Source organism: Chrysochloris asiatica, unplaced genomic scaffold, assembly GCF_000296735.1.
Source record: "Chrysochloris asiatica unplaced genomic scaffold, ChrAsi1.0 scaffold00050, whole genome shotgun sequence".
Classification (NCBI taxonomy): Eukaryota; Metazoa; Chordata; class Mammalia; order Afrosoricida; family Chrysochloridae; genus Chrysochloris; species Chrysochloris asiatica.
In genome coordinates, this window is record NW_006408568.1 from 8,535,861 (window position 1) to 8,561,337 (window position 25,477).

The 25,477-nt window shown below is 36.4% G+C and overlaps 1 protein-coding gene across 6 annotated transcripts in view; it reads left to right on the forward strand.

Annotated features, from left to right (window-relative positions):
• Positions 1 to 25,477, forward strand: part of ERC1 (ELKS/RAB6-interacting/CAST family member 1) — a 697,935-nt gene that overhangs the window by 228,174 nt on the left and 444,284 nt on the right. For 4 of the 6 annotated variants that reach the window (XM_006862715.1, XM_006862713.1, XM_006862710.1 and 1 more), the window contains 2 exons: positions 6,066 to 6,259; positions 18,890 to 18,901. In XM_006862715.1, the coding sequence (XP_006862777.1) occupies positions 6,066 to 6,259; positions 18,890 to 18,901 (206 nt within the window). The remainder of the gene's footprint in view (positions 1 to 6,065; positions 6,260 to 18,889; positions 18,902 to 25,477) is intronic. The other 2 variants (XM_006862712.1, XM_006862711.1) reach the window with 1 other exon arrangement.

Below are 25,477 nucleotides of genomic sequence, written 5' to 3' on the forward strand. Positions count from 1 at the left end.
GGTTAATCTTACTGTCCAGAAACAGAGGACACTAGGACCACAAGGGAGAAGAGCACAAATAGAATGCAGGACCTTATCCAGAGAAGCAGCGACACCAGAGATGAAGGCAGAGATGAGGACATGGAGAGAGGGAGCGGCTGAGGACTCTAGATTCATGGAAAGAGAGGGACTATGAGCTGGTGGCCAGGAGGCAGACTTGCAGAATCTGCCCGTTGGAGGTGTAAATCATTATATAGGCCTGATTTTTTTTTTTTTTAAGCTAAAGTGGATATAGAGAAATACTGCTAACTGTTAGTACATGAAGGGGATTATAATCATTGTAATGAAACAAGGTGTATGATTTGTTGAATGTAAAACTGATGATCTGTCCTATGTCCTATAAACTTTCACTCAATCCATAATAAAAAACCTTAAAAAAAACAAAAACGTTGGGAACACACACACAATAAATAAATAAATAAATAAAGTTAAGTAAGCAAATTTTAATTGCAGGTTTTATAGCTTCTGGACATGAAGCCCTGATAGCATAGTGGGTTATACATTGGACTGCTAACTTCAGGGTCAGCAGTGCAAATTTACCAGCTGTCTAAGGGAGAAAGATGAGGCTCTCTGCTCCTGTAAAGATGTACAGTCTCAGAAACCCTACACATGTTTGCTTTGTGTTTTGACTGTACACAACATCACTACCATAGCTTATTTATGTACAGATAATATTTAGAGGTAAAGCATGACTTCTAAGATAGTGTTCTCATTACCTATATTATGCTGTCTCTAATGACTAATAGATGTACAATTTAATTTGTAAATTGATTAAGTACTATGTAGCATATATTTTCTTGTAGGACCAATGTACTAGTGGTTTGTGTTCCCAGCCACTCATAAAAATCATGTAAACTCAGGTTCATGTGGCAAAGTACTGGACCAAAAGCCAGCACTAATTTGTCAAGCATAGGAATGAGCCACCTTGGCTTTACATTTTTTAGCACCTGTCAGCCCTCTAGATGACTATAGTCCTGACTCTTGGTTATTATCTTTATTAATTTTTATTTTTCAACTTTTTATTATAAATTGAGTGAAGGTTTGCAGAACAGATCATCATGCACCTCATTTTATCTTAATGAATGCAATCCCCTCAATGTACCATCACTTAGTGTCCTTCCTCCCTGTGTCTTTCTTTTTTCCTAACCCTTCTGGATTTTATCCTTTGGTAAATGCTGCCCTTTTGATCTTGAATGGTTGACTATTTCATGGTGTGTATACCACACTAGTGTTGTTGTCTCTCTTATACACCTTTCTATTGCTTAGCTGAAAATCGAGCCGTCGGGTGAGTTCCATTTTAGACCTAAAGGGTGACCAAGGACCATAGTCTCGGGGTTCCACTAGTCTCTATCTGACCAGTAAACCTGGCTTTTTTGAGTTTTGTTCCACCTTTTTTTCCAATCTGTCCACAACCTCCTGATGTGATTCCTTTCAGAGCAGTTGGTAATGATTGCCAGGTATCATCTGGTTCTTCTAGTATCATATTTCTGGAGACTGATATTCATATGATCCATTAGTCCATTGAACTAATTGTTTCTAAGCAACTTTAATCTTCATTACCCTTCTTTCCTCTGGACAGAGGGAGACCAATAGTTGTACAACTTCGATGGCTGCTCATGAGTTTTTAAAATAACAGCATAATATTACTCATCAGAGTTGGTTTATAACATTGTCTTTGGTGGAGTATGTTATGCCAATTGACCATAGTGTCCCCCAAGATTATGGTCCTGAGCTCGCAGGCCCAGCACCTCATTCCCTTTTGATGTTTGGTAATGTTTAAAATGTTTCATAACTGACTTGACTGCAACATTTCAGTTTCATGAGAGACCTGACCCAGAATCACCCAGCTAAGCCAATCCTAGATCGTGTCTCACGGGAGCTGAGTCTGGAAGGTTGATGACCAGGTAGAGAACCTCCGTGAAAGCCAAGGCAGACTTCTGTGGCAAGTTGCATTTATAGACAGGAACATGGACAGATGAAAGTGGCCAAGATAGAAAGTATATAGAAAAATAATTTTTAGTACAGACTTGTTTCTGCAAGAGAAAGTCTTCCTAAAAATTAGTCCTGGGGATGTTGTTAAAAACATAATTAAAAATGGATGCTATACAAGGCAGAAATATGATGAATGCAGTAAATGTGGGAAATTATTCTTCCATCTTGAGTCCTGGTTTTACACTGTAGAATAAGCACTGGACTGCTGACGTAAGGTCGGCAGTTGAAACCCACCAGCTGTTCCTCAGAAACCCTTTAGAGGGCTGCTGTGAGTCGGAACCAATTCAACAGCATTTAATAACATCAGTTATTCTTTCATCTTAATTATGTGATGAAATTTGCTGGGGATTGAAATGTCTGAACTTAAGCATTGTGGGGAAACCCTTCAGCATAAGAAAACCCTTAACAAAATAAGAGAATTCACACTGATAAGAAACTTGATGAGTGTACTTCATGTGGAACATGTTAATCAAAAATCAAACTTTGTCATGCAACAGAGAACTGATAATGGAGAGAAACTTAACAGGTATTGGAAGTGTGCAAAAGACTCATAACTCAACAAAACTCAGTACACACCTATGAATTCATATAATGAGAGCAGGCCTCTCACTGCTATGATTGCTGTTGTTAATTGCTGTTGAGTTGGTTTTGACTCTTAACAAGCCCTGTATACAGGTTTCTGAGTAGTGAGTGGTAGGTTTGAACTGACAACCTTGCAGTTAGCAGTCCAGTACTTATCCTATGGCACCACACCGGAAATCCATGCTATGATTGGGGGTGTGAGGGTGGTGTGCTGCGGGTTTGGTTCCAACTCATAGCAACCCTGTATGAGGTTTTAGAGGCTATAAATCTTTATGGGAGCAGAAAGCCACATCATTTTCCTGTGGAATGGTTAGTACTTTCAAACTGCTGACCTCAAGGTTAGAAGCTTAGGAGAACTTTTATCCAGAAGGCACCTCCCATTGTGTATCAGAGAATTCACACAGGAGAGACACCCAGAGCACAATGCTTCTGTAAAATAAGCACAAGTTTGGTGGTTCAAACCCACCAGTTGCTCTGTGGGAGAAAGGTGATGCTGTTTGCTCCTGTAAAGATTTTACAGCTTGTGGAAACCTATATAGCTTCACTGTGAGTTGGAACGTAATTGTTGGCACTTACCAACAATAGTCTGTGCATCAAGGAGTTGTTAAGTGCCATTAAGTTGATTCTGACTCATAGCAACCCTGCATAGGATTTCCAAGAAGCAGCTCATAGGTTTGAACTGATAATGCAGTTAGCAGATCAGTGGCTTATCCTATAGTGTCATACCAGGACTCCCTTGTCAATCTAATAAACATCAGAAAGCCTTAAGATAAAAAGCAATTAATGTGATAAAATTCTTCACCTAATATTACAATATGGAGTCCTGTTGTGGTACTGCACTGGACTGCAAAGTCAGTTTGAGCTGCAAGATTGACGGTTCAGACCCACCAGTCGCACCTCAGAAACCCTATCCAGGATTGTGTGTCAGAACTGACTTGATAGCACTTAACAACAACAACAATGCCAAAATATAGTGTATATCAAAGAATTCGTACAGTACATATCAAATATAGTGTACATCAGAGAATTAGTAATTTATGAATGTGATTGTGAAAAATTTATGCTAAATATGAACCATCAGTTTAATTGAAGTTTATTATGAGAGAAATTATATTCCACATATGACAGGCCTTTTTAGAAAAGATTACAGAATAACAAGTGTTCACTCAGTTATAAAATATGCACATATTCACTGTGGAGTAGAATATAAAGCTTTTGAAAGTATAAATACATGGAATTATCAGGAGAACAGAGTAATAAATGTATTTATCCTTCATGGGACAAAATCCTATGTTAATTATTACACAGATTGCTTCTTAAATAGACTAGGTTGAAAGAGGATAAGTTTTTAGGATCCCTGTAGAAAAACGCTGAAGCATGAGTTCTTACACATGCTATTCATCCATATTTAGTGGAAAGATATAAATTCTGTGAGGAAAACAATACGGTAAATTCTGGAATAAGTTGGTCATAATTTTATACTATTAAGGAATAAGGAACAATGTGGCTCCTAATAAGACCAGGGAAAGTTCAGGATTTGTACAAAAGTTCCCAGAATAGCAGCATTGATTAAAATAAAAGTAAGGAGCAAAACAACAACACAAAAGGTAAGAGGCAACCTAAATATCTTTAATATTAGGTAATTAATTGCATCTTATATGTGCATTGATAAGGAACCCTGGTTGGTGCTGTGGGTTAAGCACAGGGCCCAGCCACAAGGTCAGTGATTCAAACGCACCCTACATTCTGAGGGCGAAAGATGAGACTGTCTGTCTGCTCCTTTAAAGATATATAGGTCAGAAATGTAAAGGTAGATGTTTTGTAACAAAGGGAAGGGAGTGGTTGATTTTGCAGCCCAGGGGTGAAGTAAAACTTCCTCAGGGTTTCTGAGGCTATAAATCTTTTTTTTTATTATTTTTTTTAGTTTTTATTATACATTATGTGATAGTTTACATGGGAGAACACCAGCTTTACATTCATCCTATCATATTTCATTTCATTTGCAATGAATACAATCCCCTCCATGCATCATCAAACAATCAAAGGGTAACTCCCGCAAGTCTGCCCCCCCGGCTGTCAGCACACAGCTCCTTTCCCTCCCTGAGTCCTCAGCGGCTCCAGCTCTCCACGTCATCATCTCTGCCTCCATTTCTGGCATCACTGCTTCTCTGGGTAAGGTCCTGCACTCCGCTCTTCTCACTTGATGGTCCCAAGGATCTGCTTCTATGAGTCAGAATCTAATTGGAGGCTGTGGGTTGGGTTATGTGCATAGATGGAATAAATAGCTATTAACAATTATATTTTTTGTTGTGTTTAAGAATACTGTGAAATGTTAATGGCCAGCTAAGTGGAAAAAAAAGTTAGGTTATAAAATTATGCTGTGTTGTCTGTGTTATAAAATAAAACATGTAGGAAGAATTCTGTATCATTATGATATCGGTATCTCTGGGTGGTAGAGATATAAGTACATTTCTATTAGCAAAATATATATACAAAAATCTGTTTACATTTGATCAGATTTATGTTTGTTTTAGAAATGTATATATGTATTTTTATTTCCCTTGTTTATGGAGAGAGATAGACATATAAAAAAGCAAGAAATGAAATACATCTCAAAGTGGAGTTCATTACAACTCATAGCAACCCTGTATGAGTGCCGTGGAGTTGCTTTTAACTCACAGCAACCCTGTATAGGGTTTCTGAGGCTGTGAGACTGCAGGAACAGAAAGCCTTATCTTTCTCCAACAGATTACTGATGGGTTTGAGCTGAAGACCTTATGCTTTGCAGTCCAGTGCTTATCCTAAGAGCCACCATGTTTACCCCATAGTATTATTGGTAGTTATATTTGGGCTGGGGAATTACTGGTAAAATTTTAGTTTTTCTTTGATTAATCTCAGAAATAATTAAAATTTCTCATCATAGGTCTATCATTTGTTCAGTTTTAAATGATAAAACACTGCTCCTTTCCTTGTTCATTTTGATTATTTTCATATGAAATTATCCAGATATGCTCTGGACAATGAACTGAATATTACTGTGAAAATATTACTGTATGAATATTTGAAAAAATATAATAAATACAAAGTAGAATTAAAAGCAGTATAAGATGCCCAATATGTTTACATAGAGATATATATTTTGCCCTTCAAGGTCATCTTGGGAGGATCTACATATACACTGGTGGCGGTGGTGACACTCATAATTAGAATGATAATAAGTTTTATGTTCTAAATTAAAAAAATATATTTTTATTATCTTCATTGATTTTTCTAATAATTAAAATTTATTTCATCCAGTTTAGAAAAGGTGAAATAATCTCAAGTCACACTGCTAAAAGTAGGTAGTTGATAATACGCAATTCAAATTAGAATATAAGTCAATTCCTTGGGACATGGTTTGTCCACTCTCATTGAGAGTTTGTCTGATAGGATTTCGACATGTTTCTTTGTAGGCACATGAGGCCACACTGGAAGCCAGAGCCAGTCCAGAGATGAGTGACCGAATACAGCAGTTGGAGAGAGAGATTGCCAGGTTCAAAGATGAGTCCAGCAAGGCACAGACAGAAGTTGACCGTCTCTTGGAAATCTTGAAGGAGGTGGAAAACGAGAAGAATGATAAAGATAAAAAGATAGCTGAATTAGAAAGGTAAGGAAAGAAAGAGAAGCTAAATGAGGACTCACTATGTTAAAAATGTCGAAGTATGATTTTAAAACTGTTTACTTGGGTGAGCATACTTTTTCAATATATGTGCTTCTGAATTTAGGTTTTGAGATCTTGGTGTTGCTATTATTCTAAGTCAGTTCAAATTCTTTTGCTGTTAATCTTTAAGAAGCAACATGGAATGGGAACAAATTGGGGAGTGATAGACTTCAGTATTATTGATAGTTGACAAAGTGTTCAGTGATTATGAAAATAAAAGCTTTCTATTAACTAATCAAGGAAGTAGCAATAGTTAACTATTCTATCTGTCTAGTGAACAAATGAATCTTAACTTTAAGGAGTTAATATTTTATAATTACGTCAAAACCTTATTTGTTGAATTATGCTTCTTTGGGCTATTAATATTTAGTTTTCCAAAATTTGTATTGTGAAGAATTTGGCTATCACATCAGTACATAGATCAAAATTAGAAGAAGGAACAATATTTTTTAGGTCAGTGTAGGAGAGTTAAATGTCATTTTTATGGAGCGCTGACTTAAAACTTTTGGAAGTGAGTTATGTTTGAAAAGATTCAATTAGACAGCTTTTACTTAGAACTTTCTGTTTTTAAAAAATATATGTATTTTTATGGTGCTTTATACTAAAGATTAGGCTTATGCCTCCTGACGTTTCTTGACCTTTTACATTATATGTTGTTATTGTTGTTAAATGCCATTGAGTCGATTCCGACCCATAGTGACCCTGTAAAGGGTTTCCAAGGAGCAGCTGGTGAGCTTGAACCGTTGACCTTGCAGTTCAAACAGCTTTGCAGTCTGATGCATTAACCCACAGTGCCACACCAGGACTCCTTACACTATATATTGTTGTTGTTGTTGTTGTTAGGTGCCATCGAGTTGATACTGATTCATAGTGACCTTATATACAGCAGAATGAAACCCTTCCCGATCCTGGGCCAACCTTACTACTGTTGCCACGCTTGAGTCCTTACATGCTGCCACTTGGCCAATCCATCTCGTTGGGGGTCTTCCTCTTTATCTCTGACCCTGCACCTTCGCAAATATAATTAGCATAAATTCACAAGTTCATAGCGACAGTTCTTCTAGTAGAACTTCATTAATTAAAGACTAATCACCACATTTTTCTGAATACTCAGAAAAAACTGACTGGGTCAAAATGACATCACTGTATTATATGATTTCTTGGAGCCTCATCTTTAGGAGTCATTTATATTCATGCTTTTAACAGGTGAAGAACCATTACACTATTCTTTACATAAATTGCTTCCTGAATTATACATTTTGGGTGTTATGGGTAGACCTCAGTATTTTTCCCTGTAAATTATTTTCTACTATTCTATACCTATAGATTTAAAAAACAAAAAACTTTATTGCATACCCTGGAATATTTTCAAGAAATCAGCAATATCTAATCCTCTTAATTCTCTTGCACTGAATAGCATAGGTTGATTACATTCTCATTTATTTCCTCTAATTTTGTTGTTAACTCTCTTCATTTTCTCCATTTCTGTATCAAGTACATGGAGCTGTACCTTTAAATTAGAATGAACAAATTACTGGAATCATAAAATTGGATTAGATGCAATTTTTTATGCCTTTCTCTGTTTGTACTAACCCCTTCCCTCAACATATACCTGCAAACATGCTTGCATAATACATACTTCTGTTTTGTATGGACCTGAGGTTTAAGTATATAGGATATATTTGATTAATTAGTGACCTCCTCCCATTTAGTACACTTCAGAGCTTCAGAGAAGAAATGTCCAAAGACGATTCTTTTTTTTTTTTTTTTTCTTTTTCTTTGTGATAAATCTGCATTTGAAATTAGTTTTTCTGTTCCAAGCAGCGTACTTGAAAACTTTTTTGATTAGGTTTTGGCCCCAGTGCTGATTTTGTGAGGTGGACATGATTTGTAGGAGAATGGAAAATGGACAAAATCTGTATTTGATATCTGAAGCTCACCAAATGGCATCTTTTTCAGCTAGTACATGTCTCATATTTTGAGAAAAATTTGCAAATGACTGTAACTCCTAAGGTTGAAAAGCACTGCATAGTTCTGTGCTCTGGTCATGCAACGCTGTGAGTTTGCTCTAGAGTTTGACCCAGAGTACAGCAGCAATAAACTGTTGTACAAACTCAGTTTTTGCTACCAGCTTTGTAACTTTTTATTCAGTAATATGGTTCAAGACTAAACAATAGAATCGTAGAATCTTACTTATGAAATTTACCAAGGCACTTTTTGGAAGAGGAAATCGAGAGCTTGAGAAGTTATCCCTGAAGTCATGCAGTGATCGAGCAGACTTAGTAGAAATGCTTTTTTAAATTCCTTAGCTCAATTTTCTTTCTGTTTCAACAAGATTATTTAGGATTTACTAGCAATTATTATTTAAAGCTGTTCTATCTATATGGGATTTATCTTTTTGCTCCATCTTGACCCAATATCCTAAACAAAATGGCCATATTAATATTGTGGTTTACTTGGAAACTAAGTGTTTAATTTCCTTATGTCTTTGAATGACATTTTTTATATGCTAAATTCTTATTCTAGGATATAACCTGTGCTTTTATATATTATAGAATAGTTGGGATTATACTATACCTTTTGGTCCCAGATTTAGTATTGAGATGCACGTTGTGTGGCTGCCGTGTTTCTTACTAACCATTTGCTTCTTGTATTGCCATTCCACTATTTCCTTTGTGTGGGTGTCTGTCTCCTTGTAATTTATCTTTTGAGTTTTTTCACCTTTCTTTTACATTTGTTTTGTCATGGCCCTATTCCATTGGGGTTGTTGGTTTTCCTCTGTGTGTTTATCTGTGTGTATCCCCTTTGGCCCGGCCATGCTGTTTCTCAGAAAGCCAGTCTCCCGCACATTGTACCCTCCACGCCAGGTTTCTGTCCCTGCACCGTCAGGGGGTTTTGTTTGGGACTTCCTGGGAAAGTGAGTGTTATGTAAGGCTATAGTTTTATGCTGGAGTGAATTGCTACCGCTGTTCTTGCTATTGCTGGGGCTTGCTGGGAATTTTGCTTGATCAGAATTAAAGAACAGCCAGTAACTTGGAACCAGTCTGTGCTCTCTCTGGTAAGGTGGGATACTAGGGTCGCTATGGGTCGGAACCGACTCGACGGCACTTAACAACAACAACAACAACAACATAATTGTAGTTAGTCTTTATGTTTTAGCCCATCTTTTATGTAACTATTCTTGTATTAGAATTTTCTTTAAGTAGCCCCTTACACGATTCAGCTGTAGTGTCACATGTACTTCAGCGTGCCTATTTATTTTCTAAGATTCAGCAACCTTTAAAGTGCAAAAATCAAAGAAGAATGTTATTATCATTAAACTATAGAAAATTCTTAGTGTTTTTAGCATTTTATAATTCTTATGTAAAGATACCTAATAGTAGAAGGTTTAAATTATAAAGAATTTCCATACTTATTCTTTGTGATCTAGAGCAGTAAATGAATAATCTCTTCCTATGTTGGCTTTTTATTGTTGTAGTTAGGTGCCATTGAGTCAATTCCAACTTACAACTATCCTGTTTTTGAAGAGTAGCTGGTGGGTTTTAACTGCTGACCATGTGCTTTAAAGCCTGTGCTATCCTACAGTACCACACTTGGTAGTCCATGTTGGCTTTTAGAGAGCATTAAAAAACAAACCAACTTTGTTGCTGTCATGTCAACTCGACTCCAACTCATGGTAACATATAGTTCCTTTGAGAAGGTGATATAGTGTTGTACCACTGTCTGGACTTGCAAGTTTTAAAAGAAGATTTTGTAAGCCCACCAATACATTTATAAAAATTTCTCCAATTTCTAAGAACCCCTATTTCTAAATTCATGCTCCATATTGTGGTGTGTATCAGTATGAATTAAAGAAGTGGTACCAGTAGGAGATAACTGTATATGAATAGACTTGCTGCAAGACTTTGACTTACTGTAGGCTGAAACTCTGCAGACATAGGTCAAAACTCTGGTTCACAGGCAGAATTCCTACTTTCCCTGAGGACAACCTCAGTCCTGCTTTAAAGTCTTCTAAAGGAGTCCTGGTATGGCGCTATGGGTTAATGCGCTGGACTGCAGAATTGGTTTGAACTTCAAGGTAGGCTGTTCAAGCTCACTAGCCACTTTTTGGAAACTCTATACAGGGTCGCTGTGTATCATAACTAATTTGACAACACTTAAGAACAACAAAGGATTCAGTCAGGTCCACTCAGATGATCTAAAATAATCTCCCTTAAAGTGACTAGAAGTTTGAATTACGTTTGCAAAATCACTCTCTGCAGGAACACTGAGATTACTGTTTAATTAAGTAACTGGTCACTGTAGCCTTGCCAGGTTGATACTTGAAGAAACATATTACCTGGTGATTCTGGGCAGTCTGTATAGAAAGAAGAAGAATTAAAAAAAAAAAAAAAAATACTTGAGATGCCCTTTGTACATAGATTTAGATAAACTTTAGGAACTTTGAATATAGTTGGATATTTCTTTTCTAAAGTAAGCATAGTATAGTCTCTTTTTAGAGTCATAACGAATAGTCTTTTCCTTGACATAATGTTTAAAATATTTGAAAGCAGATTAATGACAGATGATAGAATTCTCAGAGTAGCATCTGTGCAGACTTGTGAAAGAATTGTTTATTGTTTATTCTGTTACTTACACTGTCTCTTTTAGCTACATACCCATGGCATGGTGCTACATGGGAGCATTGGCCCTTTTGTCATATGATGGGTTTTGCTTCATAATTTTGCTTTTGTATCTATAACCCTTTTTTTCCTAATACAGAAATAACTAATGGCACAAATTTGCTGTTTGCAGCAGTTATCCTCAGTTTTACTCTACTAAGAGGTTAATTTAGATTTGATTTAACATGCCATTCAGTAACTTTTGTATTTAAAGAATGACAGCCATTCTGATTTTCATGTGATTTAGGTGCAGAAATATAAAAGAACAGACTGTTGTCAAGTTGCGTTTGTTTGCTCAATGTTAGGAATTTTCGGTGATCTAAAGAATAATAGAGTCTGTTATTGTTTGATCTAAATAGTTAATAGAAAATGTGGATTTATTATTGTATTTCCTGGTTTATCAGTACTAGGATTTTAATGGGTATAGATTTTATTTTGTGATGTGTTTTGAAGTTTAACAGGGAGTGTAATTGTTGAGAAGAAAAAAACTTGCCTTATTCACAGCTTTAGTCTTTGAAGACCTTACTTTATTTTTGTTTTCCCTTACTCCCTTTGCATGATTAATCTTCTTTTAAATGTGCATTTCTAAAAACTCCATTCTTAAGTAGGTTTATAGTTACCAGGCTATTGTTAATCTTTATATTTGGTCTTTCTGCCTTTGCTTCCACAACACATCCTGTTTTTTATTAATGAATGAGTTTCTCTGTTTTATGGACATTGTTATCTAGCATAAACTGTTCTAGATTCTGGTAATATAACAGGGAACAACACAGACAAAACCTCAGCTTTCATGGAGCTTATATTCTAGTTATGTGGAGATGTTCAATAGAAGCTAAAGATGCAAATATCAGGTGATGATAAATACCGTGGAGGAGGATATAAAGCAGAACAAGGATAAGGGAGTGTCAGGAGATGATAATTTTATTTGTGGGATAATCAGGAAAGACATCTCTGATCAAGTGATGATTGAGCAGACACTTAAAAGAAGGGCTTTTTTCTTTTAAAAGTTCTCAGAAGCCCTTTAAATAACAGTTGTATTGGAATATACCTCATGTGTAACAAAACAAACAGATTTAAAATGTATTACTACTTGGAATTTGAATGTGTAATCACCACAACAGTCAAGATACAGAACATTTCCTTCACCCCACCCCAAATTCCTTCATGTGGCTTTATAGCAAAACACCTCCCATTTCTGGCCTCAGAATGAGAAGTACTTTTCAAAATTAATTTAATCTTTGCACTTCAGTCCTTATTTTTGCCATAGCTTTTTGTTTGCTGCTTTTTTTTAGTTCAAAAATAAAATACATTATTTCTAGTAGACATCCATTTTCCATTCTATCCTAACACAATTTCAAGTTTATTCAATTCTTAGCTCCAGAAGTAAATATTGATTAAGGCAATCCTGGTTATCTTTTTTCCGTGACTAGTTACATATTGAGCAGATTAGTTGATAAAGTCATTTTAGGGCAAGACTGCAGGAAGACTTCTGGAATATTATAAGAGAGAGTTGCAATGAGAACGGTAGTGTCTGTCTCAAGGACATTGCCATGTCTGGATGTGATAGCTAGAACTGTTGCCATCACTTTCCACCAGTCTAAGATGATGTCAGTATTCAGAGACCGACAGAGGTAGGAAAAACACAGAATGGATCCAAAGGCTAGCAGTCCATTCCTGAAACTGTGCCTTAATTTCTTGTTATGTGAGAGAGTAATACTTCCTAGTGTTTAAGCCAGCTTGAATTAGGATTTTCTGTTACTTGAAGCTAAAGAAAGCATCAAGCATATCCTTTTATAAAAATACACAATTTATAAACTTATTTTCTCTTTTCTTCCACTTTAGTAGAAGTAACCATTTTGAAGTCCCCCCGCCCCCAACGGTATACTTTTTGCATCAAAAAATAATTTCCTCCTTATTTAATTTTTTAAAAAAACTCATATGTTTTAGTTTACTTTCCCAAATCAGGAATAATTTCCTTGCTGTACCTGCTTGGTTTTTTAAAAATAATTAGTGTTTTAAGTCAGAGATTATTCTACTGTGCTTCTATTCTCAGATATGTTATCTTATCTTTGGTTTACTCCTCTCGGCCCAATTTTGTCTTTACCTTCCCAGCCCTATCCAAATGCCTGAAAAAAAATCTTACCCCTTCATCTTTTCAAATGGGAATATTTGGCAGATTGTTGTCCCAACCAGACAACTATTTTAAAGGAGATTTATTTTGACTTTTAAAAAATAAATTTGTATTGCTGCAAAAATTACCATATTTCCCTGTAAAATATGGCATTGCTCTTATCTCATTGGGATTCAATAAGCAATTTTTTTTCTTGCCCTTTAGTTGTTGTTGTTAAGTGCCATTGAGTCAATTCTGACCCATAACGACCCTGTAAATGGTTTCCATGAATCAACTGGTGAGCTTGAACCACTGACCTTGTAGTTCAAACGACTTTGCAGTCTGACGCATTAACCCACAGCGCCACACTTTAAAAAAACAAACTGGCACATACTTTGGATGGGAATTTACTGTAGGAACTTTGTATGTCTCATGTCTTATTCTTTACCAGGTTGATTTTCTCTTTCTAAGAAAGATACACAAAAATTTTAATGCAGTTTAAGAATCTTTGTCATTGTTGAGAGTATGCACAGCGAAGCATATACCAATTTAACTGTTTCTACATGCACAATTTAGTGACATTAGTGACTTTCTCTGACCTACACAACCATTCTCACCCTCATTTTCTGAGGTGTTCCTCTCCCATTAAAAAAATGTGTCACTGCCCCTTTGGTTCCTAGCTAATCTTTTGAGATGCTGTTGTCACTTTGAACCCATAATATAATTCTCTAATGTAATTTTGGAATGATTGTGTTTGTTCTTTTTAGATCTTCCTTCTCTCAGCATGCCTTTTCCCCCTCCTTCTTTCTTTATGGTGAGAAGGTTTTGTGGTTTTGTTTTTGTTTTTGTTTTTTTCTATACAGGTAAGGCATTTGAGGCCCAAAAAGGTTAAATGACTGATCATATATCACAAAAGTAGCTTGTAGCAGACTTGTGCCTAGCAATTCCACTGCTGTCATTTCTTTCTTTTCTCCTTTTGAACCTCCTGTGTTTAGTTTTCATTAATGACCCCACTTCCTAGAGGGAAAGCTCTAGACAGCTAGATAATTCAAGGGCTAATCACTTTGGGATCTTTGGGACAGGCCAATAGCTTTTCCCATGTGCTAGAATATTCTCTTAGAGAACAGATAGTTTGGGGATTGGCATTTGCGTCACTTTACTAATAGGTGTCAGTTTTTCTACATTTATAATTCTTTACCTTTGTGTCAGTTAGTACTCAATGTAAAGGAATGCTCGGCTCCAGAGGCCTAAGATTCCAGAAATAGAGCAGCTATTGTTTCCATCCTAGATGATGCTAGCAGAAGCATTCTCCCACGGCTTGTTCAGTAGCTAGAAATTCCAGTGATAAGATTTCAACTTCTTAAGGTCTGGTTGGGCGCTCGTAGAAATAATACTTAACATACCGTAGGAGCTGGCCATCTCAATTAAAGAGTGCTCCAAGAGATAAGAGTATCGTGGAGAAGGGACTTCTTTATGAACTTTGGTCTCTTAATGTTTGGGAAATCATTTGGGTAGAAGGCAATAATAAATAATCCTGGATCCTTGTAGCTCATTTTAGGTCTTTGAACCCATGTGTAGGTAGAGATACAGAATGGGGAGGGCAGGGCAGGGCAGGATACTGTACTGGTACTATGACTATTCTGAGGTCGACAGGAGAAGCAGTCATCAGTTTTTCATGATCAATTTGTCATCTAATGAAATGATTTCTCCTCTTCCTTGCTAACCATTATTTTTTTTTCTTCTAAACGTCACCTAGACTAACTATTAGTAGTAGTTTTGTAGCTAAAAGAAAACTTAACCAGTATTTATAATATTGTTTCCATGGGAACTATATTCTGAGTTATAAACAACTGTATTAATTTTTTTGTTTGTTTGTTTTGTTTTTCAACTGTATTAATTTTAAATGTGAGACATAATCTATTCATAAGGTTTAGGATTACTTTGTTGTTTCTGTTAAGTGCCTTTTAGCCAGCTCCAACTCATAGTAAGCCTTGTGTATAGGGTTTACAAAGAGCGGCTGGTGGGTTTGAACTGCTGACCTTGCATACCCTACAACATCACACCAGGATCCCTGGGTTACTGTAGTTATTACTGTTATTTTTTAACTTACTAGTTTACTCAGAATTTAGGTCCCAAGTAGTTAACCCCTTAAGTAGCTGTCTGAATTGCTAAAGCAGTAACTTCTAACCTAACCTTGGTAAGTGAGAGATACTGTGCTTGTGTAGATCAAGATTAACACATTGAACTGTACTTGAACAAATGGAATAGGGTAATTTTCCTCTCATGTCAGGAGTGGTTTCTAATCTGGGCTGTTAGCATTTGTGTGTGTGTGTGTGTGTGTGTGTGTGTGTGTAAACAAAAGAGAACTTTTCTTCGTTACTTAGAGAAATTATGGAACAGTTTTAGGCTTAAACTTAATGGCTCAAGTTTATGGCCTTTTAAGCTTTTGCTTTTAACAAGATTTTTCAAGTTTCTGAAACTTTATGTAATGAAAATTGAGATTCTCATAATCTTCTAAAATGTGTTGACCATGTATACCCAGAAGACTTGAAAAAGGATTTGAAACTAGTGTTTATGGAAGTATTCACCAAAAAAACAAAAATGTGGAAACAACCAAAATGTCATCAACTGACGAATGGATAAACAAATGTATATGCATGGTGTGTTGTTAAGTGCCATTGAGTCGGTTCCGAGGCACAGAGACTATATATAGGATTTCCAAGTAGCAGCTAGTTGATTTGAACTACCGGACCTTGTGGTTTGCAGTCTAGTGCTGAGCCTACAGTGCCACACCAGGAGTTCATATGCATGCAATGGAATATTAGTAGGGCATAAGCAGAAATGATATGATGATTGAACCTTGAAAACACAGTGATTGAAATAAGTTAGACACAAAAGGACAAATACTATATGATCTCACTTACATGAAGTATCTAGAATAGGCAAATAAATAGAGACAGGAGTTGGTTTATTTATTAGTGGTTACCAGGGAAGGGGTAGTGGAGAGTTACTGTTGAAGGAGTCTATGTTTCTCTTTGGGATGATGAAAAAATTGAGGAATGATTAGTAGTGATAGTTGCATAGCATGGTGAATGTAATTAATGTCATTGAATTGTATACTTAAAATGTTTTAAATGGAAATTTTTTTGTTATGTATATTTTACTACAATATAAAGAAATATATTGGCAAACTTGAACTAGTGTATAGTACTGAGATTTCCAGTTTTTGGTTTGATCTATTATTCTTCGATCGGGTAGCTCTCTGTTTTCTAACAAGATAGAAGTTAAATGGGAAGATGAAAATTTTTTTTCTTATCTGCATTTTGTTATTTTCTCGTTGACTGAAAATTTCTTCCCAATTATTAGTTTGTGGGAGTCTAAGCAATTTTAACTTTACCTTTTTTCAAATAGGAAACTTTATCTTGGGTTTCTCCTGAAGTACCTATCACATTCTGCTCTGTGACTATCCATTTTAAAGGCCCCCAAAATATAGATGAACGTTTAATATAATTGGAGTAGGAGAGGAATGACTACAAGTGGTAGTGGTTGTGAGGAATAATATAATGTGTGTTTCCAGTTGAGTAAGAATGAGCTATGTTGAAGAGAAAGAGAAAGATGCTAAAGTACTATAAGTGCTGATGACTGATTCTTTATCTGATCCTGCTGCTTTAGCTTACTTTCTGGGGAAGCTGCTTGTGTATTTCTGCTTCCTTCTTGATCAATTTCACTGAGTTCATTCTAAAAGAATAAATTTTTCAGGTTTTATATAGCCAATCCTATTATCTTCACAAAGTTCTTGCGGGCACAGAAGTTGACAGTTTTTTTATTTTTTACTATAATTTAATAGGACCTTGTATTTAGTGACTAAATAGTAGCTACCTTAAGTTTTTACTAAAGAGTATAAACATTAAAATCCCATACAATTATTCCATGTGTAGATTTTTCTTCTCCTGTATTTGTTCCCCAAGGATTACAGTTTGATGCTAAAGTAGCACATAGTTCATGAACAATAAAATAGGTAAAAAATATATGAGTGCTTTCTATTGGCAGGAAGAAATGTAATTTTTTTCATGTACTTATCGATATCTTTATTAAAAACCTTGCTTCTATAGGAGCTTTTAGTCAATGTAATTGTTACTCTATAAAAGTATTTTAACTTACTGCATCATAACCAAGAAAAGTAAAAAAGATCATTGGGACAGTCACTTAGAGATTGGCCTCTTTTTGCCTGTGAATATTGTCAGCATTTTACACTTTTCTACATGGTGCTGCAGGATAAGCACTAGAATGCTGACCACAAGATAGGCAGTTCAAACAACCACCAGACACTTTTGGAAACCCTATACAGGGTCATTATGAGTTGGAATTGACTGGAGGGTACAGAACAGCAGCACATCTGTTCAAGTGCATAGATGTCTATAAAAGCATCCTGGAGTATATAAAGTGTGGCCAAGTGAAGTGCCAGCAGACCTGTATTTTCCTGGATCTGCCCCTCATTCACTGTGTGAATGTTCTCTTTCATCATTTTTGTTTTTTCTCTTTCTTTCATCTCTTTACCTTATATGATGTTAGTGTGGCAACTCCATATCGTCAGCACTAGACTGTGAACTACAAGGTCCGCAGTTTGAGCCCTCCAGTTAATCCTTGGGAAGAAGATGAGGCTTTCTGCTCTCATTAAGATTTAAAGCTCCAGAAACTCTATTACAGGGTTGCTGTAAGTCGGAAATGACTCAACAGCGCTTAGAGACAACAGACCTTATAAAATGGAGACAATAAATCTTATTCTCACAATGCCTTTTTAAATTTCTTGTTTTGAGTTCTGACTTAGACTTTTGCAACAAATCACTAAATTTTAGAAGACATTAAAGCACGAATTGAAATGGTGCTTGTATTCAAAATATAAACCTGCTACTTTCCTTAAGTAATATTTAGATAATGAGGACAATCTGGATGGCTGTGATGATTACAAGTCTAACTTGTTAGAGGATAATACACATTTCAGTGAAATTGATTAATTTTTAAAAAGAGAAACTGTCTGTCTTACACAAGGCAATAATGAACCACTGGGGCTTTATGCTGTGTACGAATATTAATAAGCATGGCTACTCTGCATCTCCTGCTGAGCATCATTGGGAATGAATTAATATTTACAGAGTTTTATCTTCTTGTTCATTATTGTTTTTAGATTACACCATTTTAGGTGGAGTTGTGAAAGATTTGGAGTGAGCAGTATCAACTGATAAGAAGAAAAAATAAAATTGATACTGTTTTCACATGTGAGAACATTAACTCAAATTCTTCCAAATAAATGAGAGTTCTGTGTTCTATACAGTAACTGAAACTAACAATGCTTTTCTGTTTGTGAGTTCAGATAAAACTTGAATACTCTTAGTGGAGTAGGTAGTGTATATACTACTAATCTGGTTAAAGTTGTGAAATCACTTAGTGCCCCTTCTAGCTACTTAGATGAGAAGGGAGTGACTAACTTCCTTTTCCTTTGTGTTTAAGAAATGAGTTTGTCCCTGTTCCTAGAAATGGTAAATTTTAGAGAAAAAAATTTCCCTTCAGAAATTCACATTGTAATATGATGGTGTAATCTAATGAGAAAATATATTTGAGAATTGAAAATCTGAAATTAATAATAGTATCTGTGCAGAATTTATATGGCCCCTCCCCCTTCTCCAGTCCTGTGTTTTGTGTTTTGTCTCTGTCCATGAGTAAATACTATTTCTGTATATTATCCACACTAACTCTCTCTTAACTTTCTCTTTCACATTTTCTTCCTGGATTTCCTGTATTCTTCAGTCTCACCTCAAGGTCAGTATGCTTGCACTAAAACAAGAAACGTAACAGAGCATTGTATACTTAACATGATCTAACAAAAGGAAAAATGGCTACTTAGATGAGAAGGAAGGGGAATGACTAGCCTCCGCTTCTTTTCCTTTGTTCATAAGAAGTAGGTTTTCTCCCTGTTCTAGGAAATGATAAATTTTAGACAAAAATGAAAGAACTTCATTCCAGGAAGGATAGGTATAGAAATCTAGTTATGAATGCAAATAAGATTTCAGGAGTATTAGGTTTACCAAAAGAATAGACTACATTTCTGTGCTTCATAAGAGAGTGACAGTACTCAGGGAGCAAAAATCAGACTGACCAGATTTTAATAGGGAAATGGAGATGAAAGGAGCCATCGGGGAAATGAGGGGGGAAAGTTGTTTTAATTTAATTAACATTTCATCAGGACTGGTCTGGCCGTTCAGTGTAGGATAAAGTACAGCATGACTGATGGAGGGGAAGTAACCTTAGGCTGTTGGTTTGCATGAGAACCTTTCAATTATTTTCCTTAGACTTTTCATCATGAATCTCCTTCGCTCCTCTACACCACCTCCCCTTCCTTTTAAAGTTTGATTTTGTTTTCTGAATCTGCTGAATGATAGAACTAGCGATAGCAAAAATAACACTGCTGCTGTTTGTCTGTGCCAGATGTACGATGATGGAAGTTTTGCATATTTTGTGGGGTTTTTTTTTTTTTTTTTTAATCTTCTCTGCCATTAAGAGATTTATTGTTACCATTCTTTAGGTAAACAACACAAATATAGAACACAGTAACTAACTTGCCCATTTTCATTAGTAGGTAAATTAGAGAAGCTGACACAAAAGAATCAGAAAACCTGCCTATTTTTAAAGTAATCAATTTCAGGTTCTTTAAAAAGCCATATATTATGGGAATACACGAGCAGACATGTGCTCTGTCTAGTGACCACATTGGTCACCGATAAGGGGAAGTGAGGGAAAAAAAGCAATGGAACTGCGAGCTAAGTCCTACAATGTTCAGTAGACTACTGTGAACCCGGGTGGAGACCTGGTTTGCCAGCAGTACGGCAAGACCTAGGGACTCTTTGGGCCCACAGTCAGTGACATGGCCACAGAGGACTAGAGCAGAGAATGAAGCATCCAGCTGATAAAAAAAGAGGGCATACGCACAAGAATATCCCCATTTGCAGACAATACCCACTTGACCTGGATTCAATGGCTGGATGATCAGAGGTCAACTGAAAGAAGAGGAAAAAAAGAGGAATCTGATACAATTTGATGAACTTGACCTACACCTTTGGGTGCAGTAGCTCAAAAGAGGGAACAAATCTTTACAGCGAGGATCATTCCCAACCATTTGGTACACAGGGTAGACAGGGATGGGCAACTTGGACATTGGCTACCCCAAAAGGGGGCGCTACAAAGGCAAGAAGTGACTGGCTTACAAGCTTTCAAGAGGGAGCCTAGATCCAGAGGGCACGGAGGAAAGTAGACTCTCCACTGAGTAGTATCCAATCTGTCTGGGCGGAACTGATGAAAAGAGTTGGGGATAGCACTCATGATACAAGAAAAAAAAAAAAAAAAAAAAGCCATACATTCTTACTGATCTAAATCAGTAATAACAGAAAGTGCAAAATAGAATTCCAGTATAAAATTGTATATATAGAAAATGAAAAAAGAGATATATTTCTTCCAAATGGATGTTTTAAAACTCCACTTTTTTTTTTTAATTTAAGGTTTTTATTGTGGATTGAGTGAAAGTTTACAGGGTGCATCATCAGTTTCACATTCAACCATTCATATAACTTGTTTCATTACATTGATTATAATCCCCTCCATATACCACCAGTTAACAGTGTTTCTCTCTAGCCTCTTTAGCTTTTTTTTTTTTGTTGGGGGCGGGGAACTTTGCCTTTTTGGACTTTACCGTCTCGGCTTCTAGGGAAGGTTTTTACATTTATCTGTGGATATCCAGGGCTCATGTATGAGATTACTAGCAAGCATACTGAATAATCAGATGAGGGCCAGTTTGCTATGTCTGCTAGGTGACCAAAGTCTGATCCTCAGAGCCTATGGTTTGGATGGTCTGCAACGCTTGGGCCCACAGGGTCTTGAGCTCCTGACCGGGTCTGCGCTGTCTGCCACAGATTCCCCCTTATTTATTATTTGTTTAAGGGACGCTGCCTGTCTTAGGCGGTCAGTGCGAATTCCTCCGTCTTACACGTCATTGAAACACATTGCAGCATGGCAATGGCTCTGTCTTAGGTTCCACTTATTTTTTGAGGTACTAAAATTTGTTTTATATGTAGAAAGATGATGTAGACTTTGTCATAAAGAGGTTTGCTATCCTATTTCCACACTCTGAAATTTCACTTTTTCTTATGCTTTGATACTGTTAAGTGCTGTCCAGTTGACTCTGACTCATAGCAACCCTGTATAGGGTTTCTGAAGACTAGCTGATGGTTTTGAACTGCTGACCTCATGGTTTTCAGTCCACTGCTGATCCTAAAGCTCCATACCAGGAGATGTTTAAATTAAGGTCCTAAACATTATTTCTGAAAAGATCCCCTTACCCTTTTTTTCTTAAGATCCCCTTACCTTTGTGTGACTCGTCTGAAAATAAGGAATTTTGGTAGAGTGTATATATTTTGGAACAAAACAAAAACCCAGTTTTCATAACTTATTATTGCTAATATAATTCATAGAGGGGATTCTTCTGCATTGTTACCACCAAAGACTTAGTTGTGTTTACAGTTTTTTAGTACCTCTACTTCACATAAGCTGTATTTATTTTTTAAGACGTCTTGTAGATTTTGCAATAAGAATAGGAGCATGAATAGTATATTTTCGGAGCGATTTTTTTTTTTTTTTCATGTTCTCCACAGTATGAATACAATTTAAGAAATCTAATGTAAGTATTTTGAAGTCTGTAAGCTTTAGTAGAAAAATACCATAAAGTCTTTTGCCTTGTTTTTAGAGAATGTTGATCTCTGACTTAAGTTTAATAAAGTTGGTTCATATTTTTGGTGGAACATTTTATTACTTTGTCCTATACGTTGTACTTTTTATGACTGATACTGGTCTCAATCTCTCTAAATAATAACCTATGAAGCGCTCCAGAAGAGTTCATTCATGGAAATTATTGGTATATATATATAATTATTTGTGTTAGAGTTAGGTCTGTTATATTATTATTAGCTGGTACGTTTAATCTTTTTTATTATATGGTTGTTGTTAGTGCCATGAAGTTGGTTCTGACTCATCATGACCTTGAATATGTTTTCCAGGTAGCAGCTGGTAAATTTGAATTGCCCACTATGTGGTTTGTAGTCCAGTGCTGAACCTACAGCACCACGCCAAGAGTCCATAATAGTTGTTGTTGTTAAGTGCCATCGAGTCAGTTCTGACTCATATCGACCCTGTATAGGGTTTCTGAGGAGTGGCTGGTAAGCTAGAACTGCCAGCCTTACAGTTCAAACTGACTTTGCACTCCAGCGCATTAACCCACAGTGCCACACCAAATGCTATTAATTCTAAATATGTTTGTCGTCCAAGGAATGCAAAAATTAAACTGGTTTTGTTTCTTCCAGTGGTAAAGATCATCTTGGCTGTAGATTGTAAGAACAAAGTACAGCTTCTCTGTATTCTGTATTGGAATTTAATGCAGATAGAAGCATTAGGAGCACTGGTAGCGCTGTAGAATAAGCATTAGACTATTATCCACAAGGTCAGCAGTTCAAACCCACCATCTCTGCCACAGGAGAAAGATAAGGCTTTCTGCTCCAGTAAAGATTTGCAGCCTTGGAAACTCCATGGGATCACTATGAGTCAGAACCAACTCTATGGCATTTTAACAACAACAAGATCCATTTGCAAGGAGTTTTGCTCATTTGCAAGAATTTATAGTCTTGGAAAATGAATGGCTGTTGTTAATAGGATTTTTTAATCTCCTTTGGCATTCTTAAACAACATTATTATTCAAGAGTGTGTTTTCTTTCGAGTAATAATATTGACAAGTGGTTTTCCAAATAATAGCTCACACAAAGACACATGGCACCTAAGAAGAACATTGATATGCTTGGTTCAGGTTGATTATAGTATTGTCCACGTCATTAATAATGCTGAAAATCATGCATTGAAAAAATTGGTGGTTTCATATGACAAAGTTTGTGATACCTTGCCTTTAGAGTTAGTTGTGAATTGTCACTGCTCCACCACTTACAACTTATTGTATGGGATGTTCCTCTGTTTTTGAATACATTATTTATTATACTTCTTGCCCGCTGATTAATACATTTCCAGCCTTGCTCAAGGAAATCTCTTTCATACAACTTACTTTGTTGTTGTTTAGTGGCGTCGAGTTGATCCCAACCAATAGCGACCCTGTGTAGGGTTTCCAAAGAACAGCTGGTGAGCTTGAACCACCAACCCTGCAGTTCAGATGGCTTTGCAGTCTGCCGCATTAACCCACGGTACCACACCAGGACTCCACAACTTACTTTAGGTATCGGATACTATGCTAACTGCGAAGTTGGCAGTTCAAACTCAAAAGCTGCTTCTAGGAAGCCCTTTACAAGTTCACTGTGAATCAGAACTGACATGAAAGCACTTCCTCCAATCCTGATGCCACATTTTTCTTCATAGAACCCAGCTTCTCAGATGATTTTCTCAGCATACAGGTTGAATAAGTATGGTAAAAGAATACAATAATCTTTCTTAATTTTAAAGCATGCAGTGTTCTCATATTCTGTTCGAAAAACTGCCTCTTGGTCCACGTACAGATTCCTCATGAGCACAATTAAGTGTTCTGGAATACTCATACCTTGCAATGTTGTCCTTAGCTTGTCATGATCCACACAATCGAAAGCCTTTGCGTAGTCAATAAAGCATGGGTAAACATCTTTCTGATATTCTCTGCTTTCAGCCAAGCTCCATTGGACATCAGCAATGATATCCGTGGTTCCAAAGCCTCTTCTGAATCCAGCTTGAACCTCTGGAAGTTCTCTGTCAATGTATGCTTGCATCCGTTTCTGTATTACCTTAAGTAAAACTTTACTGGCATGGGATATCAAAGAGATTGTCTCATGATTTCTACATTCCTTTGGGTCACCTCTCTTTGGAATGGGGCACAAATACGAATCTTTTCCAATCAGTCGGCCAGATAGTCGTCTTCCAAATTTCTTGGCAGACATGAGTGAGTGCCTCCTGTGCTGCCTCACTTTCATGAAAGACTTCAATTTTTATTCCATCAATTCCTGATGCCTTGTTCTTTGCTAATTGCTTCAGTACACCTTGGACTTCCTCCTTCAGTGTCATTGTCTCTTGATCATATGCTACCTCTTGAAACAAATGGTTGAACATTAACCATTTCCTTTTAGTACAGTGACTTTGTGTATTCCTTCCATCTTCTCTTGATGCTTTCTGCATGATTCAGTCATTTGCCCAGAGAATCTTTCAATAATGAAAGTCGAGGCTTGAATTTTTTTTTTTTTTCTTCAGTTCCTACAGCTTGAGAAATGTTGAGCGCGTTCTTCCTTTTTGGTTTTCTGATTCCAGATCTTTGCACATTTTGTTTTAATATTTGGCTTTATCTTCTTGAGCTGCTCTTTAAATTTTTCTGTTCAGCTCTTGGACCTCCTCATTTCTTCCATTTGCTTTAGCATTTGTATGCTGGAGAGTGAGTTTCAGTGTCTCTTCTGACATCCATTTTGACCTTTTTCTTCTTTCTTGTCTTCTTAATGACTTTTTGTTTTCTTCCTGTATGATGTTCTTGATGTCATCCCACACTGTTCTGGTCTTCTTTGGTCTTTAGTGTATCAAATCTGTTCTTCAGATGATCTCTAAAATTCAGGTGGGATATATTCAAGGTCATATTTTGGCTCTAGTGGACTTGTTTTCATTTTCTTCAGCTTGAGCTTGAATTTACATATGGGTAATTCCACAATATGCCCCTGGCCTTGTTTTGACTGATGATATGGAGCTTTTCCATCATCTCTTTCTGCAGATGTAGTCAATTTCATTACTGTGTATTCCATCTTGTGAGGTCCACGTGTATGTTTGTCTCTTATGTTGTCTAAAGAAGGTATTTTAAATGAACAAATCATTGATTTTGCAGAATTCTATCATGCGTTCTCCAGCATCATTCCTATCAGCAAGGCCATATTTTTTAACTATGGATCCTTCTTCTTTGCTCTCAACCTTTGCATTCCTATCACCAGTAGTGATCAATACATCTTGATTGCATGTTTGATCAATTTCAGATTGAAGAAGTTGATAGAATTCTTCTATTTTATCCTCACTGGCTTCAGTGGTTCGTGCATAAATTTGAATAATAGTGGCATTAACTGGGCTTCCCTGTAGGTGCATGGGTATTATCCTATCACAGACAGCATTGTTGTACCTCATGACTGATCTTGATATGTTTTTTTTTTACAATGAGTGCATCACTATTTTTCTTCAATTTGTCATTTCCAGCATAGTAAACCATGTGGTTGTCAGATTCAAATGGCCAATACCAGTCCATTTCAGCTCAATAATGCCTAAGATGCTGATGTTTATGCGTTCCATTTCATTTTTGAC